The 23984-nt window shown below is 42.8% G+C and overlaps 2 protein-coding genes across 2 annotated transcripts; both read right to left on the bottom strand.

Annotated features, from left to right (window-relative positions):
* Positions 1–156: 156 nt before the first annotated feature.
* Positions 157–4121, bottom strand: eif3i (eukaryotic translation initiation factor 3, subunit I). Its single transcript, XM_085148228.1, has 11 exons — positions 3978–4121; positions 3502–3594; positions 3328–3415; positions 2987–3052; positions 2345–2494; positions 1949–2076; positions 1311–1421; positions 1102–1191; positions 940–1013; positions 740–832; positions 157–638 (listed from the first exon to the last, which is right to left on the bottom strand). Exons 1-11 carry the CDS (start codon positions 3978–3980, stop codon positions 557–559), a joined length of 978 nt encoding a protein of 325 aa, XP_085004354.1. The 5' UTR covers positions 3981–4121; the 3' UTR covers positions 157–556.
* txlna (taxilin alpha) lies at positions 3978–22090 on the bottom strand. The gene is made up of 11 exons (XM_085148225.1): positions 21964–22090; positions 21158–21354; positions 19483–19740; positions 16965–17056; positions 16498–16668; positions 16131–16325; positions 15910–16029; positions 15729–15803; positions 15552–15644; positions 15364–15459; positions 3978–8578 (listed from the first exon to the last, which is right to left on the bottom strand). Exons 2-11 carry the CDS (start codon positions 21342–21344, stop codon positions 8243–8245), a joined length of 1623 nt encoding a protein of 540 aa, XP_085004351.1. The 5' UTR covers positions 21345–21354; positions 21964–22090; the 3' UTR covers positions 3978–8242.
* Positions 22091–23984: the final 1894 nt, after the last annotated feature.

The following is a 23984-nucleotide window of genomic DNA, read 5'->3' as shown; positions in this document are numbered from 1 at the left end:
AGCAGATCATTGAGCTTAGTAGAGAGAATGGAAGAGGTATGTCCCACATGAGAGTATAAGAAATAAAATCACCACTATAAAGTTGTATCACTCCACACTGTTCAGGCTTATTTTTACTATCAAGTGCTATCAAAATGAGAGATGACAAACTGGAACAACTTTTTAAGGTATTTTATAGCGATTTTTGGCAGAATGGCTTCACAACAGAAAAATGATTGATAAGTCAAATTCTTGTCAAATTAAATACACTTCAGGAGAATGGGTTAAAGTCCAGTCACAAAATATGCAGAGATCCAGACGCCCCTGATGCCACAGGAGTGTCAAAAGTGATGTTAGATAAAAAGCCTTACAATAAACACCACACTCTCGTCGGCTCTATTCCTTTATTGTGAAGTAATCTGGGAGAAGTGTACAGCGTAGACCTTTGTTGTACCCTGACTCCAGATCAGTTCAGATGAAGGGGAGGAGACAAAGTGCCGACTGTCCGTTATTCCTCTTTCCTGACTGGACTGAGTCTGATGTCAGCTGAAGCTGTGGGATCAGGCGGGCTGGCAGTTTACGCCTCCAATTCAAAGTCAAAGTACTGTGGGTCAAAGTAATGAATCCTTACGTATCCGTCTTCTCCTCCACTGCTGTAACTGCACAAAACGACAACAGCAGGAGAAAAGTGTTAACAACTGCTTCAACCACGCTGTCTGTATATTTGAAGATGATGGTCAGGAAGACGGTCGTCTTTTACCTTTTGCCGTCAGGGTGGAATGCCACACAGTTGATTGGGCCGAAGTGACCTTTGACCCTGCCAAACTCCTCTTCATAGGCTGCATGGAAGAACCTGAGTACAACAAAGAAGGTGGTTACCACCACAACACTACGTCAGGTTCCCGAAAGGACTAAAATCAAGCATTAAAAGGGGAATCCACATCTGTCACGTTAGCTTACCTGGCCTCAAACTTCCCGATCCTGGTGGAGGTCGTAGTGACCTCCATGGCCTCCTGTCCACCTCCCATTACCACCTGAGTGACACAGCATTGAGTAAATATTAAATGTCAGACTGATCCTCTGTGCAAAGGACATGCAGCACCTGTGAGGGGCTTCTCTTACATGGTCCATTATCGGGGAGATGGCAGCAGAGTTAACAGGTCTCTCTGTCTTAAATGTCTTGATGTGATCCAGAGAAGTCGAGTCAAACAACTACAAGAATATGAGGAACATGACCAACACTCAGTAACAGCATCACAAACATCTGCATGTGACATTAAAGTGAACGTACATCATTGACCTGATCTCAGAGGTTGTGTTTAAAGGCTTACCTTAGCAGTGTTGTCCTTGGAGGCAGAGATGAACATCGTCAGATCCACAGATGTCTGGATGTCGTTGATCTGCTTGGTGTGCTCCTTGGCCTTCTTCAGGATCTCTCCAGACTGTCCAAAACATGAAGCATGTTTCAACATGACGCTTTGAAGCGGGATTCATTTTTTTCTTGTTTCAAGCTCTGCATTTTTATTCATGCACTCAACAATTCAAAATAAGTCTTGTTCCTTTCATGTTACAGTGGACCTCATCAGTTCATCCTGTCTGAAACAAGTCGTTTTGGCTCTGCTCCCTTTAAGCCATTTCTGTCCTGATAAGCTGCCTCTTGCATGTCTGAGATAACCATACAAGGACACCCTCTCTGACATCACACAGGACCAGGGTAGGAAAAAAAGATGGTGTGAAACTGTTTGGAGCAGTCTGGCTTACAATGACTCCTTGTACATACTCTGGCGTCATATGAAATTCTGGTCATGTTTAATATGAGCAATCACCATGGTAACAGCATATACAGAAATCAAGGGAAAGGTGAAGAGGCTCCATTTTCGTAGCACTGTGAGCTGTGTGTAGATAGCACGTTGCTTTCCATGTTGCCTGTTTAATACATTCCCACATGTTCCCAGTGTGTGTGACAAACCTTGGCACTAAACTGGTTGATCTCTCCGTTCTCATGGCCGGCAATGACAAATTCTCCCAGAGGTCCCCACACAGCACTGGTGATCTTGTGGTCACTGCAAGGTACGGTCAGGTAGGGCTGGTTGTCCTCTGCAGAGAGAAGAGAGAGAGAAATTACAACTTTATACCACTGACATGAGCCATAATCTACATATACGACAATAATTCCACAGATACAGTAAAACTCTCTCTAAATACATATAAAACTGCGGACAAAGATGAGTTACTTCACACTGGTCTATGGAGGAAAATGTGCCCAATGGTGGCTTCAAAGCACCTCTTCTGATGTGTGACTCTTTAGTCTCGTAGCCCTTTTTCTTTTAAGATCAACATGACTGCTAACACTGTGTATATGCACCTATCTGCTGTGGATCCCGCAGGTCAAAGAAGTTCAGGAAACACTGGTAACCCATCTGCTTGTCTGTGGAGAACATGATGATGTTGCCGCTGAAATCGAAGCCGCACGTTCGGACAGCAGAGTTGGTGTTGAGCAGAGCCAGCTGTTTACCTGTGGACGACACACTGTGGGCTTTATGACACTGTAGAACAAGCTACTTCCGGTTAGAGATTGTCTCATACCTGAGTGGTTCAGACGATGCTGCAAAAATGGCATTAAAGTGGATACATTATGTTTTTCCTTTTTCTCTTATACACTGTTAAAATGGTCGATGCTTTTATTAAACTCGGACAAAATTTAAAATGACAAGTAATCCCCACAAAATCCTCAGGTTTTTTTCTACTCTCTATGTCATTGAAAACAGAAATTTTTAATATGGCCATCTAAGGCTGTGAGCACCCATCCCTTGCTCAAATCCTTTGTTTACAAGAAGCAGCCAATCAAAATATAGTTAGACTTAACATGAAAGGAGCTAAAACAGCCAGTCTGAGACAGAAGATCAATTGAGGGAGCAGAGCAAAGCCAAGTATACCACACATGAGGATTAGTTTGAAATCATGCAAAGCTAGTGAAAGAAAAATGATTAACTTGTTTTCAACCTACCGGTCTCACAGTCCCACAACCGACAGCTGTTATCTGCTGATCCTGTTAGCACATTTTTAGTGTCCCCTGAGAGAAGACAAATTAAGGATCCAAACATGCGTATCCTCAGCACAGACACATCACAGGATTACAAACTCATCCCAGAAAGTTTGCTCTGTTCATCTCAATGTCACATATCTAAGACTACCTCAGCTCATGTTTTTATGATGAACATAATTACTTTAGTTAAATTTCCTTACCTGGATGATTGAGCATGCACGATCGATACAGTACAATCTCAAGCTACATCCGTTTGCTACAAAAAACATTTCCAAGCATTTTTTCCAGAAAAATAAGGATACAGTCACAGTCCACACACCACACAGCTCCTGTGTGTCCGTTGTAGGTACCAAGCCTCTCGCCATTGACCGAGTACCATACGTTAGCTACCTGTAGAGAGAGATGATCAACGAGTTAGCCAGCTTCAAACAAACTAACAAACAATGGATGAGTGAGCTTGGCTATTATGAACCCACCGTGTCTTTAGCTACAGAGAACAGCAAGTCTCCTTCTCTGTTGTACTTGATCTGAGTGATGGACCTCTCGTGGCCCTGGAGCAGGATCGGTTTCTGTGAACAACACCAACATTGATTTTAAATCAGCAGGTCGCCCTGTTTCAAAGGGGAAACAATGCGCAGGGCTCTACGATGACGAAACAACTATTAACGTTGAAATGCTTGGCAAAACAGCGAACGAGAGAAAAGTGCAAGGAAGAAAAAGGGAAAGCAGCTTTCCACTTGTAGCAACCACCACAGGCCGGCGAAACCTCTTTTAGCTACACCCAGCTAACACTAGCTCAAATATAAGCTGTCGCTGGCTAATTTTCGAGCTAAGCTAACGGTAGCACCAGCAGTTACGCTAGCTAAGCTGGAGGCGATCCTGGTATCAACAAACCGCTTCATTCGAAAACAAATATTAGCATCAGGAACCATTTACCAAGAAGCACACTAACCATTTTTGTCAGCTAAGTGTCGGCAGCAAGTCCAGTATTGTCACCGTTCCTCCCGTTGAAAGAGAAATTATGAAAACTCGTGTTTCAGGAGCCGGAGCCGCGGCGGAAGAGGAAATGTTCTTCTTCTCTTGGCGGGTGGGGAAATCGCATTCGAGCGCATTACCGCCACCTTCTGATCAGGAGAGTAGAGTAACGCTTAATAGTTATAGTAGTTAAAAAGAAAATCCCCCAAAATCTCTAGTCTGTTTATCTTTTTTGAACCCTATTATTCCAACATATTTGTTGAGGCTCCAGTCTGATTAATTTCGTTTTCACCCATACTATAAACAGCGTATATATTGCTACAGATAGCTGTAATTTATAACAGTATATCATTTTAACTTATTTTCACATGTATAATTTTCCCTTTGCCCTTTCCTCAATTTTCATTTCATTTTGATCCATTTCCATGTTGAATATAAAAACACATAAAACCAGTATCATATATATGTATCAGGTCACATTTCACTGTGTGTTATACCTGCATAACCATGCACATGACAAATAAAGAATCTTGAGTAATAATTCAATACCAAGTCCAATAATTTGTAGATGCAGGCGGGGGAAATGATTATTAGGTGAAAAATAATACATAAATAAATTAATTAATAAACCTATCAGGGACTTAGCAAAAAAGTGTAGGTGTGGAATTTTTTTTGTAGTATCTACTATAGAAATTCATGTTCTTGTTTTTTAACTTTGCAGCAACAAACTCAGCAATTTTCTGAAAATAATATAAAAATCTCCTGTTTTATAATACAGGTCAGTCTCAGCAATGAGCTAACAGAACGTTTTTTTCTGCAGCGCATTCATTTCTTACAGTTTAAACCCAAAGAGTTTTGTTGACAGATTACTTTACTACAGTAACATTTGTCTATCATGCAAGACCTGAGATGTACTATTTAAATTGCACATCATTTCCTTATAATTAGATAACTCTGGGATTAAACATTTAATTCAACTTCTTTTCCCGCTTATAGTATGGGGAGCTTTACTGGGCCGGCCCCTTAAAGCTCAAATTGGGCCATACATGGTCAATGACGTAAAACATCTTTGACATCCCTGATCTTAAAGGTCTGAAGGTCCAGGGACTTCTGACACTCTGAAAATTCGGCACAGTATCGAAAAATGTCTGGAATTCCTGAACAGTTAATGCGGCATTTTTGGAAAACCACCTCAACTTAAAATCCACCGTGGTGCTGTAACTGAGGCAAAATTACACACATACTCAAAACTCAAGCATCACTGACCAAATATTTATAGAAGCATCAGATAAAAGCTTGAGTCTAGAAGGTCAAAGCTAAGTCAGTTCTTTTATTTAACAAGAAACAAAATATACAGAGCCAGAGAAAAGTACTGCAAAAGACCAAAAAACCCCCAACAAAAACAGAAAGATCTTTGGTTCCTTCTTATGGTGAGTGAACCTCCCGGTCCACTGTGGGACAGGAATGAATCTGTCCTACAGGACAATGGAAGAGATTAGGTTTGTCATTGCGATATCAGATGAAAATGAGTCGTCACTCTGTTCCCAGTGCTACATATTATGTAGTACACAAGAATGTCAGAAGACACGTGTTCAATGGTCCATTAAGAGGCGGTCTAACTTTTCCATCTGTATTCACATCGGCTCAGTCGGTGCATCTTTCAAGAGATTCACAACATTACACTCAACATCGAAACAATCCGGTGTAGCTCAAGTGTGGGCCAAAAGGAAAAACAAATCTATATGTGTGTGTGTTCCTCTGTGAGATGTCATGTGTGGTACAGCACATCCATGCAGGACAGTGGATATAATAAAAATACATTCTCAGCTGAGTGCTTGTCAGATCAGACTGCTATAGAATAAAACCAAGACACGAGCGTTGCATAGAGGTCTTTGAACATTCAACTGGGAAAAACTGAAAGTACTTCTATCACACACACTCACCATACACACACCAGACAACCATGGAGTTTAAAGAGGTCATTACTGCAGAGTGACAAACCTGAACAAAATTAGCAAAAAGCAACTGAAGTCATAAAACTAAAACTCTTTAGCAATGCTCTAAATTAATGGCGAGTATAGCGTGCTCTGCCAGATTTCCACATTTCAATGACAGATTCATCTTCCAACAATGCAGACGGACCAAAAGTTCAGGAATGCAAGATATCAGAATATTGACAAGTAAAAGGATTGGTCGATCAGTGGCTGATATTTATCTGATGTCACATCAGTAATGTGCTGCCTTAATTTTCAAAAATAACATGCTTAAGTGCCATAAAATTGTCATTTTAAACATCAGTACGACGCTTTAATAAGTGGGACTCAAACTTCAGGACAGGCCTAAAAATGATTTTGTTTTTATGAATTGAACCTGCTAAAAATATGATGCTGCTGTTAAGACTTCACTTGAAAGAAACACATAATGTGAGTTTTAGGATAAATACTGACAATTAGCGGGCAAACTGAAGCAGACTAACTGGACACACACACACAGCCTCTGACTCTTTACACCATAAAGCAGGTTGGCTTCACCTTACACAGCAGTGTTGCTGTTGTTGCCGGGCCGATTGGACCGGAGGTGTAGGAAAACAGCACAACACAGAGGCGGTCGGTGGAATTACATGCACACTAGTAATGAGGTTATTATGGACATATATTTTGGGGTTGTCAGCTAATAAAATAACATTTATTAATTGTCAAAAAAACATGATGAGATCTGAAGATGATGCGACAAAAACCTCTGGGCCTGAAAAATGTGAACACACAAAGTGCCAGAAACTGCAATTCCTCCAGTGGCCACTTGAGGCCTGCTTCAAAAGTCGATCCCCAAAGCCTTAAACTTTAATAAAAACGTTTCCAGCCCGGGAAAACAAATCCCTTCATAACACCACCATGATAACCTGTTATCAATGTGAATCAATGCCTGCCCTGACCGACACAGGGAGCTAGAGTAGTTAATTGCTGTTTGCTAGGTCAGCTAATTCAAGTCACTGAGGTGGACAGCTCCACCATGTCTGTGCTGCTGGGACCTTCTGGAAGATTTTATTAAATGAAATTAGTTTGTAATCTAGCTTGAAATTCTACTATTTTATTCTGTTGCAGGCATGTGTGCCTTTGATTTGCACCCCTACAATTTATGAATGCATCTCGCTAACCAAGCTAATTAGCATTAGCTGTTAATTTAATATTTCCACCTGCTTGTACAAAGATGAAAAGTCACTTCTGACTTTGAAAATCCAACACAGTCGTGGCAAAAACACTAAATTTGAGGCTTTTAAATGTGACTTAGAAACCAAAGGGTGATGCCACTGTGGCCACCGTTTACATACAGTCTAAGAGCAATATTAAGGCCCTGGAGGTTATTTCAAATAAGTTATTCTAATTAATATGTTAAATATGGATAATGCTTTCAAAAGATGTTTCTGGAACTCTCATGGTGTGATTTAAAGCAGGAAATAAATTTACTCAGAGTATTGAGTACAGGATGTACATGTGTGAGTTCAGAAACAGAAAGGAAGAATATGGCAAACTTCAAAACAAGGGGAACAAACTCGAGAGTTAGAAATGAAGAGTCAGAATAATAAACACTGGCTCTGGATCTTAGGAAATAGAATGAACAAAGTGATGTAGTTCATGTAAATTTATTCATACGAGCTTTATATATACTTTTAATTTGCTAAAAATGCTTTGATAATTTGTATATACAAATTTAGATGTGTTAATATGACTACATGGCATAGTTTATGTTGTTATGGTGGTCCTTTATGTCATCCTTGGTTTCTGTTCTTTGATAATTTTTACACATGTTGACATTAATATGTAGATAATAACTTGTAAATATGATCACTATCCTTTCACTATAGTTATTTCTGAAAGTATTGTAATAGTATTAACTTGCGTGGCTGATTAGTTGCTTCCTGTAGATGATCACACTCGATAGATGCTAATAAAAACCATGAAAACCAATTTTTTGCAGAAAATTGCATTATACATTCACAGTAACTATGTGATAGTGTGCATGTAATTACACCAGCAGACTGTTTTGCAGAAGATTCTGGGAGATTACAACTAAACCCTTCTGTCAAACGCTGATCTGGTATTCTGGCCTCGTACATAAAGGTGTGACTTTGCAGTTTGCTTCCGTCCCAGTGTTTAACATGGGCTCCATCCAGCAGAGGAGTAGTGGCTTGCAGGCTGGTGGCTTATCTGTGGGTGGTTTGAAGAACGTGTGAGCAGTGCTGCTTCATTCCTGTGCCTGGACAGGCTGAGTGTTTGCCTCTTCCAGCAGGGTGTCTGTGTCCAGCTGTGGCTCACAGGGGCAGGAGTGGGAGCAAGAAGAGGTGGAGGCGGTGGTGGTGTCAGGGGCAGGGCAGGTGCCAGGCTCCAGCAGAGAGTCTGTAGGTGGTGGAGAGGGGGAGTCAGTCCCTGGGTTGGAGGTGGGGGCTCCCTCTGTGCCGCCACTGAGGCTCTGGACCTTCTTGTTCAGCTCATTCCGTTCGACTTTGAGCGCCCGCCGGAGCTTCTCCAGCCGCTGGACTTTTCCCTGAAGTGCCTCAAACTCACGATCCCGAACGGCTTTCTGTGAACACACACGTGAACACACACGTGAACACACACACACACACACACACACACACACACACACACGTACGTGAACACACACACACACACACACACACACACACACACACACACACACACACACACACACACACGTGAACACACACACACACACACACACACACACACAAAATTACAGCAACTGTGCTGTCAGCTTTTTAGCCATCTGTGCATTGAAAAACAGAAGATTCCACTTTCAGCTGTAAGGAAGCTGAAACATCGTCATGTTGTCACAGAAAAGATTCCCATTAGTGAGGTTTTTGGCTTCTTGTATCCATAAAACGAATAAGCATGGATCTGTTTAACACCCTAAGAGAGACCCAAAGGCGGTGACATCGTTAGGACTCTGGACTGAGCCACCTATGAAACTGTGATGTCGTAACCTTGCTGCAAAACAAGACTTGCAGGTTATTCTACTGTTCATGTGCAAAGTCACCAAACTTTTGGTTTGACTGGAGATTTGATGCATCCACTTCCTACACCCACACTTGCTTAAAAAATTAATAGAATCACAAATGAAAATAAACACTGCAGCCATAATAAACTGTCTACGTAAGATTCTACTGTCTAGAACCGTGGCTTGAAATTTTAAGGTTAGGTTACAAATGTGATAGTCTGTGAAGCAAATGTGATGTCAACGCAGCCCAGGGCTCGCAAAATTTCACAATCCCTGGTAGCCCTTCAGGCAGGGACTCCTCAGTTTTTGGTAGCCCAAAATAAATTTAAGTAGCCCAAATAAAAAAGAACATCAATCAAAAAATTTTGATTGATGTTTTGTTTCCTGTTTTGTTTCCTTTACAATATTATACATTAAAGTATAATATTGTAACGGAAACAAAACATTAATCAAAAAATTGTTGAAACACAAATTACAACATTGTATAAAAATTACAATCATCAACTCAAATATTTGGTTCTAATTGAACAGAAATTTCTATGAACTTGTAAGAACTGTGTAGAACATGAATCAGTCTGTGTCAGATCCTGAATTTGAAATTTCCACTGAAGTCACGGGTAAGAGGCAAGTGGAACCAAGATCTAGGCCATTTGCTTTCTGAAGTTTGCAAAGACTGCTAAATTGTGCCAGTGGTAGTTCACTCTTTGCAACATAGTACGCTGTTCTAAACAGATTTTTCAGGTTTATTTTTAGTATGTTATTTGCAATTGGTGTTTGTTCTGGGAAAGATATTGCAGACTGAGCAATAATGCATTTCTTATGGGTTCTAATGGGGGCCTTTCTTAAAATGACTGGTCCCAGTAACAAAGGCACTTGTCGACTCAGAAATCGAGGGAAAACCAACAACACACCCGGCAGAACATTATGTTATTTACACGGGTGCACATAAGTGGTCCGCATGTGCGCATTCGCTGTCAAAATAAAAGATGCGCACCAGATAAGAAGTTGCAACGCGCATTTGCGTCCATATAAAAAGGCAATGTTTTTGTCCGCTAGAGTGGGATTTTCACGGCACATTCTGCACCAAATCTCTGTGCGTTCATCATTTGTTTGAAGCCAGCTCATCTCCTGCAACCACTTTTCCGAGAATAGGCGCTTCTTTTGTGGTTCGGACTCCTTCTGACATTTCTTTGGAGGTGGAGGAACACCAAGTAATTGCTTAAAGGAGCTTGCTTCTTCGACATCTTTAAGAGTTCTAAACAAATGTCTGTCCTCCTCCAGAAAATCTTATGTACGCAAACACGCGTTGCAACTTCTTATCTTGTGCGGGTTTTTTATTTTGACAGCGAATGCGCACCTGCGGACCACTTATGTGCAGCCCTGGTTATTTAGCTCGTCATATTGCAGCCACAGAAATTCTTTTGTCCATGAAACCATAAAGCTGCACTTTCTTTTTGCCTTATAGTCTGATTTGTCATAACTTTTCCATTTTGTGGTAAGCTTTTCTTTAGCTGTCACTTCTTCACCCTGACCTGTCTTATTTGGCTCAGCAGAACTAAAATATATATCCTGCTGCTTTTACACACGCACTCACATAACGCTCAGCGATTCTCTGCGCGATCAACCTCTCACATGTTTAAGCTTGTTGCGGGAGATTTCACTTGTCATGTTTGCATAGTAAGCTAACGATTGATAAGACGATGCCAGAGGAATTGGTGCGCAAATTATCGTCACCCACCAATCAGTACTGTCGCTCTCTATACACAGTTCGCGTGATTGCAAAGTGAAAGCAAAAAACAAGCGCAAATTCAAACGCGATTTCAATAAGTCACATATTGACAGTGGCTCACCGATGCCAATGACATACAGTGGGGCAAAAAAGTATTTAGTCAGCCACCGATTGTGCAAGTTCCCCCACTTAAAATGATGACAGAGGTCAGAAATTTGCACCAGAGGTACACTTCAACTGTGAGAGACAGAATGTGAAAAAAAATCCATGAATTCACATGGTAGGATTTGTAAAGAATTTATTCGTAAATCAGGGTGGAAAATAAGTATTTGGTCAATAACAAAAATACAACTCAATACTTTGTAACATAACCTTTGTTGGCAATAACAGAGGTCAAACGTTTACTATAGGTCTTTACCAGGTTTGCACACACAGTAGCTGGTATTTTGGCCCATTCCTCCATGCAGATCTTCTCAAGAGGAGTGATGTTTTGGGGCTGTCGCCGAGCAACACGGACTTTCAACTCCCGCCACAGATTTTCTATGGGGTTGAGGTCTGGAGACTGGCTAGGCCACTCCAGGACTTTCAAATGCTTCTTACGGAGCCACTCCTTTGTTGCCCGGGCGGTGTGTTTTGGATCATTGTCATGTTGGAAGACCCAGCCTCGTTTCATCTTCAAAGTTCTCACTGATGGAAGGAGGTTTTGGCTCAAAATCTCACAATACTTGGCCCCATTCATTCTGTCCTTAACACGGATCAGTCGTCCTGTCCCCTTGGCAGAAAAACAGCCCCATAGCATGATGTTTCCACCCCCATGCTTCACAGTAGGTATGGTGTTCTTGGGATGCAACTCAGTATTCTTCTTCCTCCAAACACGACGAGTTGAGTTTATACCAAAAAGTTCTACTTTGGTTTCATCTGACCACATGACATTCTCCCAATCCTCTGCTGTATCATCCATGTGCTCTCTGGCAAACTTCAGACGGGCCTGGACATGCACTGGCTTCAGCAGCGGAACACGTCTGGCACTGCGGGATTTGATTCCCTACCGTTGTAGTGTGTTACTGATGGTGACCTTTGTTACTTTGGTCCCAGCTCTCTGAAGGTCATTCACCAGGTCCCCCCGTGTGGTTCTGGGATCTTTGCTCACCGTTCTCATGATCATTTTGACCCCACGGGATGAGATCTTGCGTGGAGCCCCAGATCGAGGGAGATTATCAGTGGTCTTGTATGTCTTCCATTTTCTGATGATTGCTCCCACAGTTGATTTTTTCACACCAAGCTTCTTGCCTATTGTAGATTCACTCTTCCCAGTCTGGTGCAGGTCTACAATTCTTTTCCTGGTGTCCTTCGAAAGCTCTTTGGTCTTGGCCATGGCGGAGTTTGGAGTCTGACTGGTTGAGGCTGTGGACAGGTGTCTTTTATACAGATGATGAGGTCAAACAGGTGCCATTCATACAGGTAACGAGTGGGGGACAGAAAAGCTTCTTACAGAAGACGTTACAGGTCTGTGAGAGCCAGGGATTTTCCTTGTTTGAGGTGACCAAATACTTATTTTCCACCCTGATTTACGAATAAATTCTTTACAAATCCTACCATGTGAATTCATGGATTTTTTTTTCACATTCTGTCTCTCACAGTTGAAGTGTACCTCTGGTGCAAATTACTGACCTCTGTCATCATTTTAAGTGGGGGAACTTGCACAATCGGTGGCTGACTAAATACTTTTTTGCCCCACTGTAATTACCCAGCTACATTTCCGAAAGAATGCAAAAGCATTGACATATATTTTTCCTTCCTATGATAGCCCGACGGGCAGGGCAGAGACAGATTTTGGTAGCCCGACTGGAAAAATCGCTAGCCCCGGGACGTCAGGCTAGCGATTTTGCGAGCCCTGCAGCCTGTAACCATTTATACTGCAGCTTCATGCCAATTTCACTGCAGTCTTATCATAGAGTATAAAAAACCCCGACTAGAATACAAATAAAGGAGGTGAATCGACAACAAAGCTCAGCTCAGCTATTGTAGCATCACTTTTAGCACACGCCCCTGTTCACAAGGGTAAACAGGTTGAGCATAGAAGGGCCAATAATCCTTGTTCTGCTCTGCAGCTCAAAATAGTGGCACATACTCCACTATTTATGTGGCATCCTTTTTTTTTTTTTTTTTTTTTTTTTGCCTGTCCCATTTGGTTCTTTAGCCGTCAGAATTGTTGTCTGAAGACCAACAAGGATACCCAATGGATTTATTTTGCCAAATGGATCATCATGGCATTGCCGTATTGGTCCATTTGATCGACCTTTGTTTTTATTATTTATTTTATTTTATTTTCAGTTGTTACAGACGGGACAGACATGAGTGAGGGATAGGAAAGGGAGAAAGAAAGAGGAAGGAAAAGAAAAACAGAAGGGGAGAGGGACAGTGAGAAAGGGGGGAAAAAAAATATCTCCGGGATCACCTGTTGAGAGAAAAAGAATAGAAAACAAGCAAAAAAACCAAAACAAAGCAACATACTAAACAACACCATCGCATTAATCTAGCTAAGTGTAAACAGCAGTAAATACTAAATATTGAATGTTGTTGTGCAGCACGCAGGACAGACAGCGCACAATGTGCTTTGAAGTAGCAGCCAAGAAAGGTGTGATTTAAGTCTACGAACAGTGAACACCCGTGTGCACACCTGTGTGGATCGGCGCGCTTGTATTCAAATGGTTTCCCCATGTAATGGTCTGCTAGAGGATGTAGAGAGCCATAGCCCTGTCCCCCAGGGCATGAAGCAGGCATGGAGGAGATCCAGGCCCCAGACATCCAGAGGCCCCAGAGTGCAAGAGCCCAAGGAGGACCACCGGAGGGGCATCCGTGCCACCTTCATGGGAAGGGCTGAGGATCCCCAGACGAGGGGTCACCCAGTAGCCACCGGGCAGAAGCTAGAGGGGGCTGCGCCGGCGTGCCCGCCGGCTCCGCCGGCAGCCAGCTGTGCCAGAGTGAACCAAGCCGCAGGCACAGAGGCCGGAGGCCCGAGGGCCCTCCGCGCCCCGGAAGAGGCCTGACCGAGCAACAGGCGCCAGGCCCCGCCAAGTAGCCACCAGGAGTGAGCTGGTACATACCTGAGCGCCCAGCCCCAGACACCAAGAACCAACAATGCACCGACCCCTGAGGGCATCAGTCACCGGCAGGGAGTGTGGTGAGGGGAGATAGGCCTCCACACTTGGAGGGCCTGGGAGTTCCCAGAGAGGTGGAGTCTAAGACACGACCTGACATATAGACACAGACAAACCGGCACACACAGACACACAGACATGCATTCCCACCCTCATGCACACATATACAAACACTCAGCACTCACCCAACGTAGGAATAAACATAAATGGATATGTACACACAATCACACTCCCCAAACATACTCTATACCCCGGGTCCAGGTATCCTCGCCCCCAGAGGGGGAAACGGCACCCAGACCCAAGAGATGTTACCCTTCCCTCCGGGGTGGAGGCAAGCAGACCGCCCCAGGCTCTGCAGCAGCAGGGAGGCCAATCGGACGGCCAGCATCTCTTCCCAGCCCCCCCGCCCCGATAGCTAGTAGAGAACGGGGGTGTGTTAAGACCCCATACCTCCCTCCTCCCGCTCAAGTGTAGTGTTGCTGCGTGTTGCTCTAAAGTGCATTTAAAACAAGGGAGAGCATGGTGCTGCTGCCAGAGAGCAGCAGGTGTTAGCACGGCCCCTCCCGAGAACCCTCAATGTCTACATGGATTTCAAATTGAGAGGTGGGCACCGGCGCCAGAGGTAGGTTTGAATACACAGACCGTCTACTGGACACCGTTAACGTGCCCACCCTCAAGGCCCTATATGTATGTGTTATGAGAGTGTAAGTAATGTGGATGTCTAAGTTGTGAGATAAAATTGAGGTACAGGTGGCCAGAAGAGGACAGTGAGGGGGGGGGAATGTCTCCCCTGCACCCTGGTGACACACCCGCACCCCAAGGCCCTACCTGTGTGGGTGGGTGTGGTGGAGCGGGAAGAGGGAGGTAGCCAGGGATGGGGAGGAAAAGAAGGGAGGGGAGGATGCCCCTCCCTAGGGCCAGCTCCCCCGCTGACCCCAGTAGGCACCCCCGTCCTCTGGTATCCACCAAGGCAAGGGAGCCCAGGCCCATCCAGACCGGGGCCTACGGCAGCAGCACCGCCAAGCCCCACAGGACCCGGGGAAGCCCACCCTACCCCACCGCAGAGGAAACTGTACCCACCCCAACATTCAATCATCTCCCAGACTACACAAGACAACAGACACCCAGGTTAAGTTTATTCTCCACCTCTCCTATGTCTCTCCCCCACCTGCAGAGTGGACTCCTGCAAGGATGCCACAACATTTATGTGGCATCCTAAAATAAACTAGCTGCAGGTTAATTTGGGGATTGCCCTTCATCTTGCTAGACAGTTAGCAGTGACTGAACCTTCAAAATAAAAGCAAGGATGTTGTCCACTTGTATACTAGCTGCAGGTGGGGCTGTTCTCTAAGACAGCTGAAAAGATATACAGATTTTTAAATAGCTACACTATTCAAACACTGGTTTACAACTTCTTAACAGCAGATGTGGACACAATAAGCACAAACCAGCTTTACCTCCTCGGCCATCTCCAGCAAGGCCTTGTTGCTGCTCTCCCACCTGGAGCGATACATGGCCGTCTCCTTCTCGAGCTTTTTGATCTTTTTAGTCATCTGTAAGCACAAAGCGAACAAGACTGTCACCGCAGCCAATAACCACGGAGACATTTCATTCTTACACCTTCAAGTTAGTGGAGTCGCCTCACCTTCTCCATCTCCTGCTTGAAAGTGGTGAAGACCTCATTGCTCTTGGACAAGGTGGTCTGAAACTCTTCAAACTTCTCCGTGTACAGTGATAACTAGTGAGGGAAAACAACAACATTATTTAAATGTTAAAGTCATTCCCGAGTTCAGCTGAAAAATCTGAAAGGCTGATGGGAAACCTGCTGCTTGAGGTGAACTTCCTGCTGCTTCATGAGCTCACACATTCTCTGGGATTCTACTGCTTCTTTTAACAGCTGTGGAGGGAGAAAACAAAGCCGTTAGAGATTGATTGTTGCATGTGTAGATTCAGTCTTGTGCTTGGACTGTGTGTATTTATTTTAAAAAGAAAAGGATAATTACAAAGTCTTTCTCTCTTTCGTGGCGGTCCTCAGACTCCTTGAGCAGCTCCTGGGCCTGGTGCAGTTTTGCATCCACCAGCTGCTGCTGCAGGTCTTTGTGCTTCACCACTTTCTCTATGTGCTGGTGGGATTACAAGGTCAGAGAGGCGAGAGTTTCAAATAACTGAGGACTCACTGGTGGCGCTTTAACCAAGCGGGTGAAGAAAAACACTGCCTACTCACTTCTTCGCGGAGTTTGTACTGTTCATACAGTTTCTTCAGCTTCTCGGCGAGCTCTGCGTTCTCCTGTCGAAGGCTGGCGTTCCTCTCGTCGTGCTGCTGCATCTGAGCCTGGATGTCGTTCAGCGTCACCTGGAAATGAGAAGTCACCTCCTTCCTTTTCTCCTCCTCCAGCCGGGTTCTTTGCATTCCTTCGTCCTGCGGAGACACGATGATGATAACGACAACGAGTGCTTGTTTATGTAATCGTCAGCTTTACCCTCCAAACTGTTTTCGCTTCATCAGTAAAATAAGACTAAAGTTAAGGAGTCTCTGTGCATGTGCGTTGTGTATACATGTAACAGATAGAGGACAGGGTCTGTTTTTGTACCTTGAGTGTGCGGTTGTGTCTCTGCAGCTCCCTGCACAGACTCTCCAGCTTGCTGCGAGCCAGGATGGCCTTGCTGTGTTCATTCCTCAGGTTGTCTTTCTCCTGGACCAGCTGGTTCTGCTTCTTCTGCAGCGCCCTCATCTGCTTCTGGGTGTTTCGGTGCTCTTCCAACTGTAAAACACAAACACGCTCTTTCAGGTGTGACACCGCCAAACTAACATTTATATATTTTTATGCAGGACGCTGCCTTGCTTTCCTATAAGACACGACAGGACAAACTTGCCTTACACACTTTCAAATGTAAGAATGGTGCACGTAAACAATATGATGCTTGGGTTGTTTTTTTTGTCCTTAGAGGCAGACTGGAAATTTTACAGCAGTTAAAATGTTTTGAAGTATTTGTGATCGTTAACATAATAACAAAGACGTTTACAGCCAAAGCTACAAACTTCAGAAGAACTACTCACCAGTTCAGCATACTTCTTACAGAGGCCTGCAAGCTTCTCCTCGGGGGTGCTCAGTGTGTTTAGAGTCTGCATGAGAAGTGTGATCTCCTTCCCTGCTCACAACAAAGGCAAATAAAAACATCAGGATGGAACCTCGCCCACCTCACACAAATGTTAGCAGCTTTTTAAACTACTACAAACTGATGGATTTTGGATGGACATTTTTAAGAGATTTACAGAGGCAGTGTAAGATACTTATTTGTAGAGGTAGCAGTAGTGAGGCGGGATGCACATGTGCACACATGCATGAATGAAGCAGCAGCAGCAAATCCTGCATACGTTTGGTCTGCAGTAGGGGTGGGCGATAAACAATATACGATAAAAACGATATAAATTTGGCCAACGATAGAGATTTTGACTATATTGCCCTATCGTGATAGTGCATGTTGATGATGTCATCAAGCTGCGACTGTTTTGGTCGAAAGCATTGCAGTGGCTACAACCATTATCATCTGCAAATTATGGCGGGCGACAGTCATAGCAAAGAGATGAAGCACTTTTGAAATATGGGGAAAGCCAAAAACTGCGCTTCCTCCACTTCCGTAACATTGATTAATTAATGTTGAATTCTCTCGCAGCTGCTCTATTCCCATGTTGTTGCAGTATGTTAATAACTAACCTCGTATTGTGAATAATCTCAGTTGTTCTCCTGACTGAAGTTTGGCCTGTGTATAGCATCCTGCTATGCGATTGCATTTGTCCCTAACCACCAGAATCCCTCACGTCAACTTTTATTGAGTGGAAAAAAAAGTTGGTGTTCATCCTCCAGCTTCACTGTGCTAATGTTATGCTAACATAGCTGTGTCGCTAGCAATCACGTAGCACAACATTATATACCAGGTAGTCCAACTTCAGTAACCCTGCAAACTCCACTGCTGTTTAGTTTTCTGTCTTTATTTATGTTGGAAGTGGTAGCAGAGCTGTACGTTTTAATTAGTTTCAAAAATCTCTCAGTCAGAACATCGTATGAAATGTTTAGGTGTAAACTAGCGAGCTAACTTCCTGTTAACTTCTAACTCCGTTAAATTTAATAAATTCGGTTTTCATGGATGCATGGATGTAAAACTTAACTGTCACACCCGATAAAGCAGCAACGCTGATGATTTAATTAAAGATGAAAGAATTTAGACCGTTTTTAACTCTTAGTGTTCGTTTGACTTTGGGACCTGAAGTGGACGGAATTTTGGACCCAGATTACTCCGCGAAGCTCCTCACTACGGCAGCCGTAATGCTCTGACAATCCATCAAGCAGTGCAGCTTACCAAAGTTGTACTAAAACATTTTTCAACAGATTTCTGCACGCAGAAATCGGTTCGAGGTCAGTAAGCACAACCAGAATTCATACATAAGGCACACTCTCGATTTTTGAGAAAATTAAAGGATTTTAAGTGTGCCTTATAGTGTGGAAAATGCGTTATACAGAAGAAAAGAATATATTGTGATATATATCGTTACCGCACGTGCTTCAAATTATATCGCGATATGAATTTTAGGCCATATCGCCCAGCCCTAGTCTGCAGCACTGCTATTTTAAAAGAGTAGATGGGAATAAAAGGCCACAGATGTATTACAGGCAGCACTTTTACAGTGAGCCGAGCAGTTTGCGGTGTTTCATGGTTTTAGTCACATTTCAAAAAACTGCAGAGAGCACAAGCTCAGCAGTGAACACACACAGAGCTCTGTGCCACAAATCCACTTATTTTTCTAACTTTCCTTAGATATAGAATCTTTCACTTAACACACTGAAGCATCTTTAAAAATTAATCTTTTAATGTGACTCAGACAGACCTGACGCAAACGTAACAAGCAAGAATGTCTGACTCGCACGTTATGTCGTTCAGGTACTACTAATTGCAACTCGAGATTCTGCTACTCGCAACTGTCTGAGAGTCACATTATTTTCTTTTATCTTTAATAAACACCTGCAGACACAAATGCAGGAAAAAACAAGAGTCATGCACACGTTTACACAAACATTACATTAAGTCCAACAAGACATTAACAATATGGTATCTAATGTTTTGTGTCCTCCTTCTAAACATATCACAGATGAGCTGCCATATACAAACTTCAGGTTTGTCGAGCAGACAACAGCAGCCCTTCTCTGGATGAATACTGCTGCACTCCATTAGCGCTCTCAGAGAACAGCTGCCTCAGCCTGTAACATCCAACACAGTCCTCACTGATTTCTGATCAAGGCCCTGTATTTCAGATCATGTTGAGTCTGCTTCTCTTTGACCTGAAATGCTATGCCGTTATTGAAAAGATACACAAAACCTACTCGTTTTATATCGCCTGATTTGTATTTCTGGACTGTGCTGGTGATTACCGAAACAAAATGGTTTTGTGTGCAGTCATAAATTAGCATTTTTTATTAGATTACTCACAATCTTTCCACTTGTGCAGCGCGCTCACACTAATTTCTCCCACTTATTCCTATAAATCTGGCCAAAACACAGAACACACTTCCCCCTCTTACCTAGACCCTTCACTTTTTTCTTCTCGTGAGTTTTCTTCTGCTGCTTTCCCACACCGCTGTCACCACCGTTGACTTTGCTTTCCTCTGGCTTGTCATCTTCCCTCTCATTGGTCAGGCCATTGAGCTCTGGGCTGTGTGACTGGCCGTTAGCTAAGTCGCTGGCATCGTCTGAAATGCTTTCCCGACAGTAGGTGCTAAGGATGTCCTCCAGCTGCCGGCTCAGCTCCTCTGCCATGTCACACTGAGACAACGGAGCCTCTGCAATTACACAGAATGGAGGGACTTTTCTTCTTCTAAAGTCAAATATGTTGCATTTTGGGTTTTCAGTTCATAATATTTAAAAAAACCAAATAAATAATACAATGTAGAATTAAACAGTTACAGCGAGAGAAATATGAAGCTCACTCCCTACAAGACCGTGTTGGAAATGATACTCCTTTTATAAAAAAAAACAAAACAAAAAAAACAACCACCCAGATTATCAGCTCAGCAACAGTTTAGAAGTTTTATTTACAATATCTTGAAAATAAATGAGAATCTTTAATTGATTTGTGATTTTGAGATGCTTTTAGGCACCGTCCTCAACCATGATGCACATCTGAAGGCCTGTGACTGCCGTTATCATCACCACAGATGATCACATGGTCAGCATTTCTACTTCCTAACTGTCACTTTGGCCATGCTGGATCTCACTTAGCAAATTAAAGGCGTAAGAATAAAAATAAATGAAACAACAACAGAGAGCAAACTATTCTAAGCAGTGTAGAGTCAAACATTAGTGGTGCCAGCATTATAATATGGAGCTGGAACCTGCTGGGGCAGGGATGGCTCAGTAGGTAGAGTGGTGACCCCATGATCGGAAGGTCGGGGGTTCGACTCCACTGAACGGTTACCCTGAGGTACCCCTGAGCAAGGTACCGTCCCTACACACTGCTCCCCGGGCACTGCATTGGTGGCTGCCCACTGCTTCACTGGGTGAATGGGTTAAATGCAGAGGAGCAATTTCCCTATGGGGACTAACACATACACACATTATTATTGTTATTAGTAAATTCTGCTAACACTGCTTATGATGCTTGCATAGTACTGAAACTGATGCAGACACTTCATAGCTGGAGTTTTACAACTGAGATGCAGAAAATTAAAGAGGCACTGAGCTTTTTGATTGTATACTTTATCATACTGCTGTTAAATGCTGAATGCTGTTTGTCTGCAGAGGGTCTATTGTAGGGTACTTTACAATATAAAGTACCTTGAGGAGACTGTTGCACTGGATCACATGTTGCTATTAGCAAGCTTCCTTGCTTCAAATCAGAATAAGAACCATCACGGCCAACTGCCAGGCCAATTAGGTAGACAGCAGATGAGTAATTTGCAAAAAGATAAAGATTTTAGCGCAGGAATTCATAAACTATACCGGACAACTGAAAAAAAATGTGTCCTCCTGCCTCCTCCTTTCACAGGGAATAAACAGGTACATGCACCCTTCGGGTTGGCAGGTTAATCAATGAAATAGAGAAAAAAGCTCTACTCCTACATCTTGGTTGCTTGGTAGACATACGCATGCACAACTGGGAAACAAGATGATAAACTTGAGTCACAAAGACTGATGATAGGAAGGTTTTAGCCTACTATATAATGTAGTCCAGCTGGGATTGACATGAATTCAGTTTACCTCCCCCCGCCCCCTCCTCGCCCTGTGGAGGAGTATCCGTCTGTGGTGTCTGTGGTTCAGACTCTTTGGGGCTGTTGCTTTCCAAGCTGTCCCTTGCAGCTGCAGGTGACTCTGTCCCTGCTGCTGCTGTGGGTGGAGCATTCTCCGCAGCCTGAGTGGTGGACTCTTCGGTATCTTGTTTTTTCATCTCTCGTTACCTGTTACAAGGAGAAAAACCTGCCATGGTTAGCTCAGAGGGATGGAAATAATAACAGCAAGTAGACTTATTTATTGAGCAACACTTAACCGTCAGCGCAAATGAGTCATAGAACATTAAACGTAATAAAGTTTCTCTTTCCTAGCCTAATAAAGCATCGGCTGTATGGGGACACAAACAAAGTGGCAGCAGCTGAACCACAAGCGAAATAAACCTATAGTTACTCCTGCTAGCTGTGCTCCTTCGCAGTGCAGTAACGTTTTCTGATGAACTTGTTTTTAAGTTTTGGTTTTAAGACAGGCTCCGCACGATTGGTTTGGTGAAACCTGAACTTTAGCCTGGAAATTCATATACATTTCTATCCTCCAAACATTAAAGAGTAACTTTTTCTAGCTACTTTCTTTTCTACCGTGCCCTGTCCCCATTAGCTTTTACTTTGCGTTAGCTAGCACAAGCCGCTAGAAGCAGCTAAACTAGCTTACACAACTGCCAGGTAGCCGCTGTGAGCTCGTATATATCGGGCACAAACTACTAAAACAAAAAGACACACTACACGGCTACTTGCTTATAAATGATACATGTTGTTTGTAGGTAATACACAACTGTTTACCTTTAGAGTCAAGGAGGAAATTGCTAATGTGTCTGTAGGTTTTCTTAACAGCGTGAGACAGAAAAAAAAAACCACACTTCCGGTAATAACTTTGGGGTCTTCTTCTTCTTTGAGGTTTATTGGCGCTTTGGCAAACAACTGGTTGGTGCTTTACCGCCACACGCTGATCGGGAGGTGAATTACAACGTTACAAAGCAGCCCCTCAGTCAAATTAACTAATGCTGAAATTAATGCTTAAATATGGCGTAATAAAACACTTACTGATAACTTTTTAATTGTATCTTTTTGAGCTTTTCAATAAATTGAGTTATTTCTTCCTATATTTCTTATAGCATAGCATGTGTTCTATTGTTTTCTCCTATCCACAGTTGTAACTCTTGCCTGTTTTATGTTTTCCTATTTTAAACAGTGCACGTCAGGGGTGTCAAACATAAGGTGCAGGATTAGCCAGACAAAGACCCACTGGGTGCATTTGGAAAATGTGACAAAAGACATGAATTTTTGGACTTATAAATATAAATTTATATGTTTCGCAGCTTTTCTTACTGATAAAGATCTTCCCCATGGCTATTCCAACTACAGCAAATTAGTTAAATAACAGGTAAACAATTACATAACAGAAAAGTTTGTTGTTGTTCTCACTATTGACTATAGAATTATTTATTTTTTACACAAAGGGTCCACAAAAAAGGAAATATTCTGTGAATTACCAGAAACGTTCTGGACCATCTGAGCTACAACTGATGTTTTTGTAATTTTATACATTTACCTCTTATAATTTAAGCCCAAAGAGTCATACTGAAAGATTGGTTACAGTAGCATCTCTTAATTGCAGAAAAACTAAATAGTAAACACTACACACTAAACAGTAGTTTTATATATAAAATAAACCCCAGGTAGGCCAGTTATGGATCTTCGGATCCACATTATGTCAGCAGCTCCACCGTGAACTATGTTAAAAACAAACACCACTCACGCCTCACAGATGACAGCTTACAGTCCTGCGTAAAGATGAAAGTGACTTCGTACAGCCCCGATTTGCAGACGCTGTGCGCAGAGGTTCAGGAGCAGAAGTCCCATTGTAAACATACCACGGCAGACCCACTGCTTTTTAGCATCTCTTTATTGACCACTTTTTACACACAGTTGCTGTACACATACAGCCGGCTGTAGTTTTTCAGCTCACAGCCCGACACATACCAACAACAGCATAGACAGCACAGACGTTAAGGCCGCGAGGCTGATTGCGGGTGCCGCTCAGGTGCGTCCGCCTCCCCTACAGCGGCGCTGCAGACCACGCCCCGCCGCACGCATTAACCAGGTAAAATACATATTTAGGCAGAATTTTGCAAATATCTATTTTTCTTTTAGCAGCATAGTGCTTTTTTTGCAATTCAAGGTCAAGGTTCCATCACCAAGCCCAAAGGTGATATAAGGGTGGTGGCTCACAACAGTTTTTGTTTGCTACATGGATCATTTTAGTTCAAGTTGGTGTCTTTCCTTTTGTTATATTTCTTTAAGATTTCAAAATGTGTTAATTTCATAATTAAAATGTAATTTTCTCTGTAGCAATTCATGAATTTCATAAGCAACACACTTTAGTTGTTCACACAAAGCATAAAGGTAAAAAACAATATATAGTGTTATCTTCATTTTAGATGTCAAAAAGTATTTGCGGCTCCCAGTGTTTTCTTTTGCGTGGAAACCAGGTCTGGAGAACTACTCCTGATAAAAAAAATTTCCTTAGAGACATTAAAAGAAAGTTTGCCTACGAGAGTTCAGACTGTGTTTAATAAAACTGGTCATACCAAATACTGAATATCAGGCTTGTAAGAATTATACCAACTGTTTTTGCCTTCTACAACATATTTACATTAATGTTTCCACATTTCAATGAATCGTTATAAATCTAAACAAATGTTGGCTCAAAACCTTTACAGAGTACTGTTTGTTGTCTTCTTTCACATTAAATATCACCATCAACACCCCAACATGAAAGAACATTGAGGAAGAAAAACTCA

This window comes from Neolamprologus multifasciatus, chromosome 22 (genome assembly GCF_963576455.1).
Source record: "Neolamprologus multifasciatus chromosome 22, fNeoMul1.2, whole genome shotgun sequence".
NCBI lineage: Eukaryota > Metazoa > Chordata > Actinopteri > Cichliformes > Cichlidae > Neolamprologus > Neolamprologus multifasciatus.
Note: the sequence above shows the minus strand (reverse complement) of the source record. Positions and strands in the feature narration are given on the sequence as shown.